Source organism: Mytilus trossulus, chromosome 10 (assembly GCF_036588685.1).
Source record: "Mytilus trossulus isolate FHL-02 chromosome 10, PNRI_Mtr1.1.1.hap1, whole genome shotgun sequence".
Lineage (NCBI taxonomy): Eukaryota > Metazoa > Mollusca > Bivalvia > Mytilida > Mytilidae > Mytilus > Mytilus trossulus.
In genome coordinates, this window is record NC_086382.1 from 25,302,492 (window position 1) to 25,318,088 (window position 15,597).

The window sequence follows — 15,597 nt, forward strand, 5'->3', positions numbered from 1 at the left end:
ATAGTTTTAGATCGCTAGCTAATTAACTTTCGAGTTTGTTGCCAAAGTTCTCAAGGACTTCATTTTGTAACATATAAAACACATAAAACATGTGAAGCACGTGAGTAACAGAAGAATTGAGAGACCTGATTTGATTATTTTTGTATTTTTCATACAATCAATTATTATTTTTTAACTTCCACTGCATATTTGTTTACGTTCTTCAATCATGACTTTCTCTTTACACTTGCTCTTTGCGGTAGCCGACATTATTACACGAGATCATAACAGAATGAAAACAATGGAAGGATAAATGTACGGGAAAACAAAAGATATACATCGTTTTTAGATTTTGATAATATAAGGGATTAAATTCTGCATGAAAGTTCGCGGATATTGTTTTATAGTAAAAAAATATTAAGTATATAAAACAAATTCAGTTCTTTATTTTTAAAATTTGCAGTGGTTGTTTTTTTTACTGTTTTGATATAAATAAGGTCTGTAGTTATGTCTTCTGAAGTTTATTGCATTTGATTATATCGGGGTGTTTTACATATAACTCTACGGAAAGGCTTTTTCGAACGTCCCAACATTGACCAATACTTGCTTATCTACCAGTCTTTAATCTGTGATGGATAGTTGTCTAATTCACTATAATAACTTTTCTTGTGCATATTACATAAAATTGCAATACTTACATGAGAATATTAGCAGTAAACAAAGGATCGACGACGTTTGCATATTCTACAAAAAACAACATCATCAAATGTTACACATTTAAAAATTAACACGATTTAAAAACAAAACAAAAAAAAACAACAGATAAACAGTTATATCAATTAAGAATTAATTATATATTAGAGTAGACAAACATGTATTTTTATGTGTAACTTAGGTCTCTCAATCAATATTGATATCAGCTAAATTTCATTTAAATCGTTGGATACATTTGATTTACATAAACCATTATTCATTTGCAAATAAACTCATCATAGATACCAGGACCACATTTTGTATATACGCTAGACGCGCGTTTCGTCTACAAAAGACTCATCAGTGACGTTCGAATCCACAAAAGTTCAAAAGGCCAAATAAAGTACGAAGTTGAAGAGCATTAAGGACCAACATTCCTAAAATTTTTGCCAAATACAGCTAAGGTAATCTATGCCTGAGGTAGAAAAGCCTTAGGCATTCAAAAATTCGCAAGTTTATTCATTTGCAACAAAAACTAAACAGCCATAAAGTAAACATGATTTCCGTTCCGGATGATAGACCGCGTTTGATTTTTTCAGTTGTAATGGTCATACCCTTTGTGTGTTTGCTTTTGGATTTGGTACTTGTTTATTTACCTCATTTATGGTGCAAAAGCTGTTTTTATATTTGACAATAAGGCAGTTTAATATATGCGCAATCTTCTCAAAAGGTAAAAATAAAATGCACTATTTTAATACACTTTGGCTTAATTTTTCATCGGTTGAATGTACTTTTTCATTACAAATTTTCGAATTGATAATGCCCCTTCGGTACTTGTGTTATCTTCTTGGGTCTATATATGATTTATAATACAATTCTAAAATTTACCGTTTAAAATTTTGAAACTATAAAAAGAAAACTAAGGTTTCAAATCCTTTACCCAACTAACTTGACCTTATATGGATTAAGCTATTTGTGGGTCCTGTTTTGTCATACAATGCTCTTCAACCAAATGTTCTTAAATATGACTATTTTTCAATAGTTATCAAAAGTACCAGGATTATAATTTTATACGCCAGACGCGCGTTTCGTCTACATAAGACTCATCAGTGACGCTCAGATCAAAATAGTTAAAAAGCCAAACAAATACAAAGTTAAAGAGCATTGAGGACCCAAAATTCCAAAAAGTTGTGCCAAATACGGCTAAGGTAATCTACTCCTGGGGTAAGAAAATCCTTAGATTTTCAAAATTGGTTTGGAAACTTTCTTTGAGCGTCCCTGATGTAGTTTAATACAGAAAAGTCTGAAATGTTAACGTGTTTTTCTCATTTTTATTTTATCACAAAATGTGTTCTGTGTCGAAAAATTCTGGTGATAAATATAATTAAAAGGTATTTATCTTAACATCTTATTTTGAAACTTCCTTTTTGTAAAACGATGAAAATGAGCTGATTTTTGTCTTTATGGTTCTCACTCTTTTAACAATAACAGATGCTAACTAACACTAAACTTATTAAAGATAAGAAAATGAAATTATGAGGCGACGAATTAGAATGGTCCCATATAAGTTTACGTTCGAATTGTTAGAATAGAGGACTATGCATTTCTTTTGAATGAACAGTTTTATTAATCCAAATCTTACCTTGAATTGTTTGAATCTCTTGGAATATGCAAGCATTCTATTTAAGCTGATGTCATTTTATGTTTTATACTGTTATAATTCGTGCAAAAAATGTATCTTAATTTATCGCCCATGTCATCGTTAATTAGTTTTAATTGTTCGCAATTTATTATAAAATAATAAAATAACCTAATTTTAGATGACAACACACTTTTGTGCGACCTTGTTTGCTGTGGATAAAAGAAAGAACGAGGTATATCAATTTATGACTTTTGAACAGCAGCATAGTACTATTATCTTTATCTTATACATGTTATATCGGCTACGTTTTTCATTAGCAACATGACGGGTGCCACACATGGAACAGGATCTGCTTACCCTTTCGGAGCATCTGAGATCATCCTTAGGTTTTGGTGGGGTCGTGTTGCTCAGTCTTTAGTTTTCTATGTTGTTTCGTGTGTACTATTTTTTGTCCGTTTGTCTTTTTCATTTATAACCTTGGCGTTGTCATATTATTTTCAATTTATGAGTTTGACTGTTCCTCTGGTATCTTTCGCCCCTCGTTTACATACTTTAAAGAACTTATGTTGCATTATTTTAGCAATTGTTAAGGTATTTGATAGTTATCCCGAAACAATAGTTATCAAAAGTACCAGAATTATCATTCAGTGCGCCAGACGTCAGACAAATCAGATGCAGTTTTATAAATCAACAGTATGACAATAAATTCTTCCTAACAGAGTATTAGGCCAAAGTGTATTCATTTTAAAGGTATACTTAAGTAGGACAATGGTTTGATGATCTACATTGTTGTACCACTGTGAAAAATGATAACTTATTAACGTCAGAACGTGAGAAAAATAATTCACAGCTTTATTCATATACAGAATACACTTTAAATAAATTAAAAATATTGTTTAATAGCGAACAATATTTATATATCATTAAAAATAATTAGGCCAACCTACCTGTACTGCTATATGGCATGTGAGGTCAACACATTTATTTACCCCTAATATAGCATACTACTTATATATCAAAGTATTTGTGTTGTAAAATCTTAGTGTTTTGATTGAATTCTACTTCTTAATAAAAGTGTTATCTTCTACATTATTTTTTTCTTTCTGTTTTCATCAATGTCCATGTTGTCATGATTTGTCTTTTTTGTTTTATCAGCTCTTTAACAGATGTTTTAATATGTGACTGATCAACTATGTCAGCCTCGTATCTGTTGATTTGTTATAAGGAAATACCAACTCAGTAGACAGTACATTTGTACTGGTTTGAAATACGAATAATATTGAATTGTTATGAGTTTTGATGAATAAATGTGAATCGTTGTATGTGTAAGATATTTAAGAGGCACATGTTTCATTAGTAATTCACATGCATGATATTTTCAGCTAAACAATGACAACAGCATCGCAACCTGCCATTGTCAACACAACATTTTATTTTTGTTTATGTATAATTTTCGGGCTTACTTAAAATCAAATAATTGATTAGAAAACGATCACTTAAAATGACCATACAGAAAACGAAACTAACTTACAAAGTGTTAAAAAAACATAGTGTTGAAGTCTGAAAATTAATTAAAAACAAATCTGGCTTTTAAGAATTGATTGTATCTAAATGACCGTTTCACATCTAAATTGGTTTACTGGTTTAATATATCTTTTTAATCACTACTGAAATAGAAATCTGCATGTCCTGGTGTATTTCCTATTTGACATGCCATAGTTACATCATATTCTATTTTCCATGTTGTGGCATCCACATACGACAGCAGAAATGTTAATGTATTGTTGGGTTGAACATTGCCGACAAAGACCACTCGATAATACATTGGACTCGTCGAAATAGGAAAATACAATGTCATATATTTGGAGAAGCTGATAGTGCCTTCTTTTGTTATCTTGAAATCTAAGACAAAATATAAATATTGATTGAGTAATTAAAAAATGCATGCGAAATCCAAATTATTAAATGTGTGTCATAAGCAGAGAAATAATATATAGAATGTTATTATACAAACTCCCAAGAAGACATACGCAATTAAATAGTAAGTGAAAAGTGTTTTAATCCTGAATATGTTTTCATTCTTTGAGTTTTGTTTCGATTGCATATCGTACATAGTTTTTGTTAATTTCATTTAAAATATTTATGAATCAGGACGAATTCGCACTCAACGTTTGTCTATTGTTTTGTGTAGTAGCAGTATGTGAACCCCCACGAGTTTGGTTAATTTTGGATTGACATGAACCCTTCTTTTTTTTCATTTAAAAGACGAACCAGTTCCACTGAATGATTTGCTTTTAATTGAATGATGTAGTCTTTGACTTTTTATTCAGAACGGATGATATTTTTTGCAGTTTACGCTATTGTCATATTTGATCATTTAAAAATATTGCCCACAAGTGGTTACTTGATTATCCAAGCTCTCAAAAAATAAAGTTTTGTGAAAATCATAAGAATTCGAAACCGGATATCTGATCCGAATAATCAGATTTTGACCATTTGTTAGAATTGTTTGAAATTGATTCTTGTAATCAATCTAATATTTTCATCTTGTTTCTGCATCAAAAAATAGTTCTATACTTCTATACAAAATAGCAGGAAAGTATTATTATCCAAAGGATGTTTTTATTATGTTACAATACGTAATTATTATTCAGGAGAATGGAGATTAAGCAGTATTAATCCTCGGGATATTTTTTAAACCACCATAAATAAGATCTACAATTGTCTTGATCTCAAGAAAGACGTTTGTACTAAAACATATTACCCTTCATATCTCCTCCGACATAATCATCTCCACAGTCTTCTCCTGACGGACATTTACAACCTCCGGTTGTAATAACAAATCGAATAAGATCTCCACCTACCACAGTCTGACGGATATCATTGTACGAACTGAGATGTTTTGGGAAAGCAGGTTTATGTGCCCAAAAACTACAAAATACACTGCGCTATCATTGCAGGTTATAAATGCTGACATCAGACAAGTCAATTAAGGACGGACAATAACAACATGTTCAATCATTCCATGATTGATAAGGACTTATAGTAAAACCAAACATTCAAATCGTGATGATCCTTCAAAGGTATTTTTAAACACATTATAATGATAAAATGGCCACTTAAAGATATCAAACCCCTAGTACTTTTTTTTTAACAAAGAGTGTGAATATTAACTAAAATTCCGTTACTAGGGGGAAATAACAGATAACGAAATCGAAACAGGATTTTTAATCTGATTATATAAGTAAAAACATCGAATAACGAATTTTCAATGGTAATGTCAAACAAGGGTGTATTAATATCAACTTACTTTCCATTACCAATGGGCCATTTGCAGATAACTCCCTTTATTTTGTCAGTGTTGTTGGCAAAGAAACCTGGTTTGCCATACATCATACGTAAAGTATCTTCCATTATATACATAGAATACAGGTCTACTTTTAATGCTCCTATGAATATAGTTGTAGCAAATTATGATAATAATAATACTGATTAAAATAATAATAATAATATTACAATATTTAAAGTTAAAGCAAAAAAAAAGATAATAATGTTAGTAATAATTAGTTCACTTGGTACTGAATAATAAGATGAGGATAGGTGGCTATGTGTCGTCTAGTTGCAGATTAAATAAATTCCTATATCGAAAACATGTTAAAACGATATTAATATAAACTCTGCTATGGTTTAGAACGATGTTGTGGTGTTGTTATTTATATGATGATTCACACGGAGGTATTTACATATCGTTGAAGAAAATTTATTGTATTTGTTATATATAAAGACCAATCAATCTCGAAATCATTTCTTACGATACGATTAAAATTTCTTTAACAGTAATATGAAAATGATGTGCAATTTTTAACAGTTAAAAGAAAATACATAATTATGTGTTTTCTAGTCATCATTATTAATATATCTGTATTTCAAGATTATTAAAAAGATTTAAACACAATGTTTACTGCACTACCCCTACTGTTGACATTTTTACGTATTATGTCTGTTTGTTTTGTTCATACAATGTTTTCAAAATAATGATTTTTTTGCGACAGTAATACAAGTGAGGGATTTAGCTAGCTAAAAACCATGTTAATCCACCATTTTCTAAGTTAGAACTTGCCTGTACCAAGTCCGGAAAATGACAATGACAGTTGTTGTCCATTCGTATGATGTGTTTGAACTTTTGAATATGCAATTTGATCAGGGACTTCCCGTTTTGAAATTCCTTTAAGTTCGGTATTTTTGTTGTCTTACTTTTAACAAACCTTTTGTGTCGAATTCAACTACTTCGTGATTGAAAATCAGCTGGACAGCAGCACTCTCTGAACTTTTTGAGGCCAAAAAGAAGTTGATTTCGCCACCAAATATTGGTAAGTCAGCAGCAGCAGCAGCAGTAGATGAAATTGGTTTGCAGGTTGTCGTATTGAAAAAATATGACACACGTGATCCATTTGTCAGATATGACACGAGGGAATCGTAGGTATGTATTGGTATTTTTCTAGTATAAAATATAACGATTCATTTAAATTGTAGTATATAATGAAGACATAATCTTTCAATCAGTTTAATTGAAGACTAGAGCTGGCATCATGTCTGTAGCTGCTTGTAGTCCTTTGATGCGGTTTAATTGCAAATGAGTCCATTTTCATTAAACTAGTACACATGTTTGTTCATGGGCAAGCTGAAGACTGCAACCGGTGCGGTATTTTCTTGTTGTGTTAAACACTAAATGGTTGCCTTCGGTTGGGGTTTTTTACTCTCTGGTCGGGTTGTCTCTTTGGCCCATTTTCCCATTCTCTGTTTTATGGAAACTATTCTGATGAAATAACATTGACCATTCATCTTTTGCACGGGCATAGTTTTAAATTTGATAATTTTTCAGATATACATATATATTCGATTTTTATTGAAAACAAATAACTTTTTGAAGGAAAGCGAAAAAATACAGTGTTTTTTTTCTATCAGGTCTATTGAAAATAAATACAAAATAAATACATTAATTAAAAACAAATTACGGGTAGTACAATCCACGTCCTCCCTGCAAAGGATGTAAAGATAACGAGAAAGCAAAGCCACCCCCTAAAATATGTGTATGTAATGTGCTAAACAGTTGTTCGGGTTTTTTTTGGTGTGTACTTTTCATCATTTGTTTTCTCGTATTCTGTTTTTTATTTTTTTTATAGTGGAAATGAAGGCATACATATCTCTCGTCTGTCGAATGGTAACGTTAAATTAATAAGATCATTTGGATAAAAAAAATATCATGTCGTTGTCAGTTTATTTTCGATTTAGGAGTTTTAAAGTCCATCTTGTATTTTTTGCACTCCTTTTTTATGTGACACACACATAAAAAATCAACAGGGTATGCTGTATTTTAAAAGTCTTTATACAAAAGAGGAAGATAACTATAATTTCATAAAAACTCACGCTTGATTGGACACTTGAAGGCAGCACAACAACGTACAAAATAATGATATGAAGTAGAACATTCTCAGTGACCTTATCGGATTGAGACCAGGTATAGACTGTTGAATTGAATAGTATGTTATCTATATAGGGACAAAGATATTAAAATTAATGTTCCACTTTTGATGAACCAACAGCATCGCAACGTAACATTTTCAACACTACTTCTTATTTTTGTAAATGTATAATTTCCATACTTACTTAAAATCAACTAATTCATTAGACTACGATAACTTAAAATGACCATACAGCAATTCAGAATACGAAAAAAACTTACAAAGAGATAAAAAAAAAAAAAGAAGGAAAAAAGTGTTGAAGTCTTATATGCAATTCAAAAGAAGTTTGTTTTTTTAAGAATTGATTGTATCTAAATGACCGTTTCACATCTAAATTGGTTTACTGGTTTATTATATTTTATTAATCACTACTGAAATAGAAATCTGCATGTCCTGGTGTACTTCCTATTTGACATGCCATAGTAACACCATTTTCTATCTCCCATGTTGTAGCATCCACATACGATAACATAAAGTTTAATGTATTGTTAGGTTGAACAGTGCCGACCAACACCTCTCGATAATACATTGGACTGGTAGGAATAGGAAAAAATAATATCATAGATTTAGAAAAGTTGATTGCCCCTTCTTTTGTTATCTTGAAATCTAAAATAAAAATGATTAAATATTTAAAAAAGGCATGTAAAATCTAAATTATTTAGTGTGTCATAATTAAAGATGTAATCTTTAGAATGTAATAATCAGTTTACTTTTAAAAGGACAAGTCCCAAAGAAATCATACGCCAACTTTTATCTGACCGGAGAAGCGATTTTGTCATTCATAGGGATTGCAGATCGTTCAAACCTTTCTATACCCGGTACGAGTTCTAGCTCGACACTAGTTTTGTTGTTATATTTAGTAGCATGTCAACCTACATGTGTTTTTTCTTCCTTTGGGTCTTCTCGGATTATCTCTTTTATTTGAGTCAGAAACTATTTCTGCTGTATGATTTTCTCTTATTGGAAAGTTGTTGTATATTTTTTTTAAATATGCAGAACTGATAATCTCCCGTTTTACTGACTACCATGGTAGATTAAGCTTGATTCATATTTGATAATCAAATATTATTTTCTGCATTTTTTAATTGGGTGGTACCGGCTCACAATATAATAAGCTTCGTGAAAATCATAACAATTTTAGACTAAAGATGTATAACGAACATTTGTTAGAAATGATGATTTTGAAATTTATTAATCACTTAAAGGGACACTAGCTACGAGAAAAAAATAATATGATTTCGTCTGTTTCAATCATAAAGGTAGAATAATGAAATAATGATTCGTTTTAGCAGCCAATTCGGTTCAACTGTGTCAAAGAAATTAAATATCGCTGATGATTTATTCTTTTGTATGTGAGTAATTTGACCTCTGTGAATCCTTAATCATGTGACCTTAATTATTCAATTACCTAGAAATTGGTTATGCAAACATAAGTCATATCCATCCATTATAAGGAAACGAATGTCTCATTAAAGTGAAACAAAGGTGAATCATTTCGTTGGTTGATTCGATTCACAAAAAAAGATCATTCTTAAACAGGTAAAAACGTTTATAAACCTTTAACATGAAATCAAACAGACCTTTACAAATTCAATTGCACGATTTCGCAATCTATTTATGTTTATGTTTTTGTTTATATCGGATTCAGTGACCATCGGCAGTATTCAGATGTCATCTCGATAGTAAATTCGATGGGGTCTGGACTAAAATACATAAGAAATTCTATATATATCATCGATTACCTGCTTTTTTACTGTTTATTTCAAACTTATAGTAGTTGGATAATCGTTAAAGATTTTTATGATTGAAATATGAGAATTCGAATCTAATTAGTGAACATGAATTTGACAGCTAGTGTCCTTCCAAGAAGAGAGTCAATATGTTCGCTTACATCAGGTTGAGATGTATTCCAAGAAACAAAAACTTTGTTTGCTTTAATAATCCTTTTCATTTTTTATACATCAAATCACGTTTAATTATCCAAAGAAGTTGTTTTTATATAACATTATAGTTAATTATGTTTCTGTAGGCAAGATATTTAACAGTTTGAAACATTTATTTTTTTACGCCATCATAAAAAAAGATCTGCAATAGAGTTGAACTGAAGAAAGACGTTTGTACTAAAACAGATTACCCTTCATATCTCCTCCGACATAAGCATCTCCGCAGTCTTCTCCAGTCGGACATTTACAACCTCTGGTTGTAATAACAAATCGAATAAGATCTCCACCTACCATAGTCTTCCGGATATTATCATACGAACCGAGATGTTTTAGGGTAGCAGGTTCATCAGCCCAAAAACTACAGAATACAATATAGGTTATTACTGTAAGTTAATATTGCTGACATCAGACAAGTCAATAAAGCACGTACTATGACAACGTGTTCAATAATATCGTGGTGGAAAGGGACGTATAGTAAAACCAAACACTCAGATCATGATGACCCTTTGTTGGTTGACCGTTGTGGAATGATATGCGACCTACCGAATTAGACTATTTACCGGATTTGATATAAAATTAACAACACGACGGATGCCAAATGTGGATCATAACTGCTTACCCTTCCGGAGCACCTGAGATCACCCCTACTTTTGGTTGGGTTCGTGTTGCATATTATTTAGTTTTTTATGTTGTGTCAAGTGTTCTACTGTTTGTATGTTTGTCTTTTTCATTCTTAGCCATGGAATGTAACTTTATTTTCGATTCATGAGTTTGAAGGTCCCTCTGGTATCTTTCGTCCCTCTTTCAAAGGTCTTTACACGTTGTAATGACAAACTAAATGACCGCTTTCGCGTCTGGCGCACATATCAAATTTCAATCCTGGTATCTATAATGAGTTTATTTACAACCACTTGGTCGATGCCACTGGATGCTCAGGAATAGATCACCTCAGCAGAATTTGGCAAAACTTTTAGAAGTGTTGGTCCTCAATGCTATTCAACTTCGTTCTTTATTTGGCCTTATTAACTTTTTTTGTTCGAGCGTCACTGATGAGTCTTTTGTAGACGAAACACGTGTCTGCTGCATATACGAAATTTCAATCCTGATATCTATGATGAGTTCATTTACAGATAAAAAGCATTCAGTACTATTTTCGAACAAAGAGATAATATATGAATATACAACAAGATTCCGTTTTACTAGTAAATGCACTTGCAAATAACGAACAATCGACGGGATGTTAAAGCACGTTGTAGAAGTAATAAATCGTTTAACAAGTTTTCAGTGGTCTCGTCAAACATAGTGTATACATATAATAAAATTGAGAATGAAAAAGGTGAATGTGTCAAAAAGACAATAACCTGACCAAAGAGCAGACAAAAGCGGAAGGCCACCAATTGGTCTTCAATGCAGCGAGAAACTCCCACACTCGGAGACGTGCTTCAGCTGGCCACTTAACAAAAATATATACTAGTTCAGTGATTATGGACGTCATACTAATCTACGAAATATACACAATAAACTTAAATTAAAACTTACTTTCCATTACCAATGGGCCATTTGCAGATAACACCCTTTACGTTGTCAGTGTTGTTAGCAAAGAAACCTGGTTTACCATACATCATGAGTAAAGTATCGTCTATTATATACATGGAATACAGGTCTACGTTTAATACTCCTGGGCAATAGTAAATAGATAATAATCTTTATTGTCATATAATTATAGTTAATGTGACAATGAAAAAACACAATATAGAAAAGAAGTAACAATTCTTAATGAAATGAACTCATTGAAAGACCTCAGTTCAAATAAAGGAACCATTATTTTCATGATGGAAGGGTTTAGCGATTCTTTTACTTTTTGTTCTAGGGTAAGATTCATAAAACTATGAATAGGTAAACATTTTTACATGTAAAATGAATTATCCCTTAGTTTTGTGTTAATTTAAAAAAAAAAAAAAAAAGAGTTTTTTTCTCACCCAGCAAGTGGCACAGTTTACATATTATATCCTTTTCTATGAATATTATAATAACAACTTTTTCTATTTCTAAGTTATGGTAACTTATTCTCAACTGCGTATAGAATTTTCATATAGAAAGGTCACTGGAAGCTGGATACAGTTCCCTATCAAAGTTAAGTCTTAAATTTTCATAAAGTAACAGATTACTTTTTTTATCATAACTTTTTTTTCTATTATCAAACATATTTTGATTTTTTTTTTAATCGTTTTATTTCATCCAAGTCCCTACACTCATTTACTCTATCTATAAGATATCAGTTTTGTGAAATACTCTTTGCATATATGTATACCAAGAATATATTAAGTAACATTGGAGTCCACAGTTTTAACCATATCAATATTTCTTTAAAAAAAGGATTTATATTTTAAGAATTCAGCCCTCTTAGATCAGATGGAGAATGCGAGATATTCAAAGGAGAGTTCATTTAGTTCTAATCGGACTGCTGTATAGGATGCAGTTTTTCTGGTGCCTCGCAAAAAATTACTATTGGGTGGCTATTTCTAATTCAGAAACATGTTAATAAAAACCCTTCTTTCACTAATTCACATGGACATTTGTTATAGTACATCGTTGAATAATGTGCTTTGTACTTGTTATTCATAAAAGGACTTCGTTTTCAAAACAATGATGCTATAATAACAATAACATTATATTGATGTGTATTGTTAAAAAGATAAATGCATGTGTGTTATCTAAGCATCATAATATATATATATATATATATATATATATATATATATTTTTATACCTTTTTTGTCGTATTCAACTACTTCGTGGTTGAAAATCAGCTGTACAGCATCCTCCTCTGGACTCTTTGAAGTCAAAAAGAACTTAATTTCACCTCCAAATATTGGTAAGTCAGCAGCAGAAGCAGTAGATGAAATTGGTTGGCAGGTTGTGGTATTGAAAAAATATGACACTCGTGATCCATTTGTTAGATATGACACGAGAGAATCATAGGTGTTTATTGGTACTTTTCTGGTAAAAAATAGAACAAATCATATATATATATATACTATTATATAAAATAAAGACAATCTGTGAAGTTCAAACAGTTAAATTGAGTTCATGAGCTGGCATGTCAGTAACTACTAATAGTTCTTTGTTAATGTATGTGTCATTGTCATTTTACTGTCCATGTTACAGTACTGTGTGTTTGTTTTATCTACATTGGCTAGAGGTATAGGGTGAGTCTTAAGATATCCAAAAACATGTTTAACGCCAACGCATTTTTGCGCCAGGCTAATGTCAGGAGCCTCTGCCTTAGCCAATCTTGTATTATGTATCTTTCAATTTTAGTTCATCGATACATTTTGGATTTTTTTAAATAATAAAGCAGATGTGGTATGATTGCAAATGGGTCCATTTTCACTGAACTAGAACACATAAGTGTTTATGGACAAGCTGAAGTCCTCCACCGGTGCGGGATTTTCTCGGTGTGTTCAATATTCATTGGTGTCTTCGGCTGGGTTTTTTTTTAACTTTTTGGTCGGGTTGTTGTCTCTGAGGTTATCACAAGCCCAGTTGTCAGCACTGTTTGTGCTGACATGAATTATCATTGATATGGTTATAGTTATAAATTTACTGTTTACAAAATTTAGAATTTTTTGAAATACGAAGGCTTTTCTACCTCATGCATAGATTACCTAAGCTGTATTTGGCAACTCTTTGAGAATTTTGGTCCTCAAAGCTCTTCAACTGCGTACTTTTTTGGCCTTTTCAATTTTTTGGGATTGGAGCGTCACTGATGAGTTTTTTGTAGACGAAACGCGCGTCTGGCGATAATACAAATTGTCGTCCTGGTATCTATGACGAGTTTATATATTCGATCCATTCCACATTCGCTCAATTTTATGGGAATTATTCTGATGAAATAGCATTCATCTTTTGTAAAGTGATGGTTTTTATTTGATAAATTTTCTGCAAGTTTTCGATTGTTATTGACAACAATTAACTTAGGATAGTGAATAAAAATATTTGTTTTCATATCATGTATATTGAAAATAAGTACATAAGTACAGAGAGAGTTTGAAAGTCCCTCTGGTATCATTCGCCCCTCTTTTAAATGGCAGACGCATGAAAAACCAACAGTATATACTGCGTTTTTAAACTTATTAATTCAAAAGAGGAAGATAACTATAATTTCTTAAAAACTCACTCTTGATTGGACACTTGGAGGCAGCACAGAAAAGTGCAAAATAATGATATGAAGTAGAACATTCTCAATGATCCTATCAGGTAGAAACAAGCTATCGTCTGTTAAATAAATTGAATAATAGGTTATCTATATAGACAAAGATATGAATATTAATGTCCCACTTTAGTGAACCAAATGTCATGTTTAGTAATTAATATAACAGGATTGCACATAAGTCATAGCAAGGACTAAGTAAGTAAGTAAGTAAGTAATTCAAAATAACAATACGATCAGCGTGTGAGTGTGTATTTCTTTCTTTACTTTGTCGTTAATTTGCCATTAAGGTTTTGAAAAAAAATCAACAGAAAGTCTGTGACTAGCTGTTTTCAAGTTAAATTGTTATTCGAGTGCTACAATAAAGGACCAAACTTCGTCTCTTACTTCATTGTTTTTCGTATATGAATTTTGGAAAATCAATCACAGCCTATATATAGCTAATATATGAACATATTTATGTACACTTGCATAAGGTCGATTTCTATCCGACGCAGCTCAAACTTGAAAATTATCTAAGAGTCCGAAGGGGGTCACTAGCAAACCATATAACTCATAAAATGACCGTTGGCAGTCTGTGGATGTGATCTAGAAGTAATGCTGATACATATTATCGACTCCATTGATTGTTAATCGTTTAATATAGACTTTGTATTTTTGATATACGTTTTTGTATGTTATAAAACAAATAAAATCGGGAAACAAAAATTTTGACAGATAATGACTTTTAATTGGCATAACTCATACTCACTATTAAAACTCAGATATAGTTGACCTCGATAGTAGTATCTAAATAACGTTATCAATCCCACAAAACATATCATTGGCCAATAATCTATTTAAATGATGTAGAGGTCAGATGAACCCTATTATACGAGCATGATCACCTCTTCAATTATTTCAAGATCAATAGTGCTTATTGATTCAAAGATAAGTATATATTTTCATAAAAACTAAATGTTGATCAGCAACTTAAGAAATCTTGTCCAGGTCTAGTAATACGTCTAACAGACGTGTTTTAATACCTTGCAATGATTTCCAAATATAGTTGTTATATTGAAATTGAAAAGTTCTCTCGACAAAAACCGCTTAAGTATGCCAAACGAGGTTAAAGACAAATGCATAAATGAACAAATGCAAAGAGGAACATCTTAGAAAACGACATTTAGTATCCCAGTCTGCTTCCTGTAATATTAATATTTATGGGAATATCGATATGTTCATGATTATAAATTAAGTGTTACTAAACAAAACTTTGAATTTTTGAAAAACTAAGACTTGTCTACCTCAGGAATAGATTACATTTATAGCTGTAATTGGTAAAACTTTTAGGAATTTTTGGTCCTCAATGCTCTTCAACTTCGTACATTATTAGGTCTTTTAAACATCTTTTTATTCGAGCGTCACTGATGAGTCTCATGTAGACGAAACGCGCGTCTGGCGTAAATATAACTTTTTAATCCTGGTATCTATGATGAGTTTATTCTCAATATATAACATACATTTGCATAGACATCCCTACGTTACAAATTTTTGAATATTTCGAAATACTAAGGCTTTTCTACCTCAGGCATAGATTAATTACCTAAGCTGTATTTGGCAAAA

The 15,597-nt window shown here is 31.3% G+C and overlaps 2 protein-coding genes across 2 annotated transcripts; both read right to left on the reverse strand.

Moving 5' to 3' along the window:
- Window positions 1-3,905: 3,905 nt before the first annotated feature.
- LOC134686119 (uncharacterized) lies at window positions 3,906-7,905 on the reverse strand. Its single transcript, XM_063545793.1, has 5 exons — window positions 7,742-7,905; window positions 6,580-6,812; window positions 5,625-5,763; window positions 5,079-5,245; window positions 3,906-4,216 (listed from the first exon to the last, which is right to left on the reverse strand). Exons 1-5 carry the CDS (start codon window positions 7,801-7,803, stop codon window positions 3,972-3,974), a joined length of 846 nt encoding a protein of 281 aa, XP_063401863.1. The 5' UTR covers window positions 7,804-7,905; the 3' UTR covers window positions 3,906-3,971.
- Window positions 7,906-8,187: 282 nt separating this feature from the next.
- Window positions 8,188-14,054, reverse strand: LOC134686120 (uncharacterized). The gene is made up of 5 exons (XM_063545794.1): window positions 13,960-14,054; window positions 12,550-12,779; window positions 11,319-11,457; window positions 9,971-10,137; window positions 8,188-8,442 (listed from the first exon to the last, which is right to left on the reverse strand). The coding sequence occupies exons 1-5, from the start codon at window positions 14,019-14,021 to the stop codon at window positions 8,198-8,200; spliced, it is 843 nt and encodes a 280-aa protein (XP_063401864.1). The 5' UTR covers window positions 14,022-14,054; the 3' UTR covers window positions 8,188-8,197.
- Window positions 14,055-15,597: the final 1,543 nt, after the last annotated feature.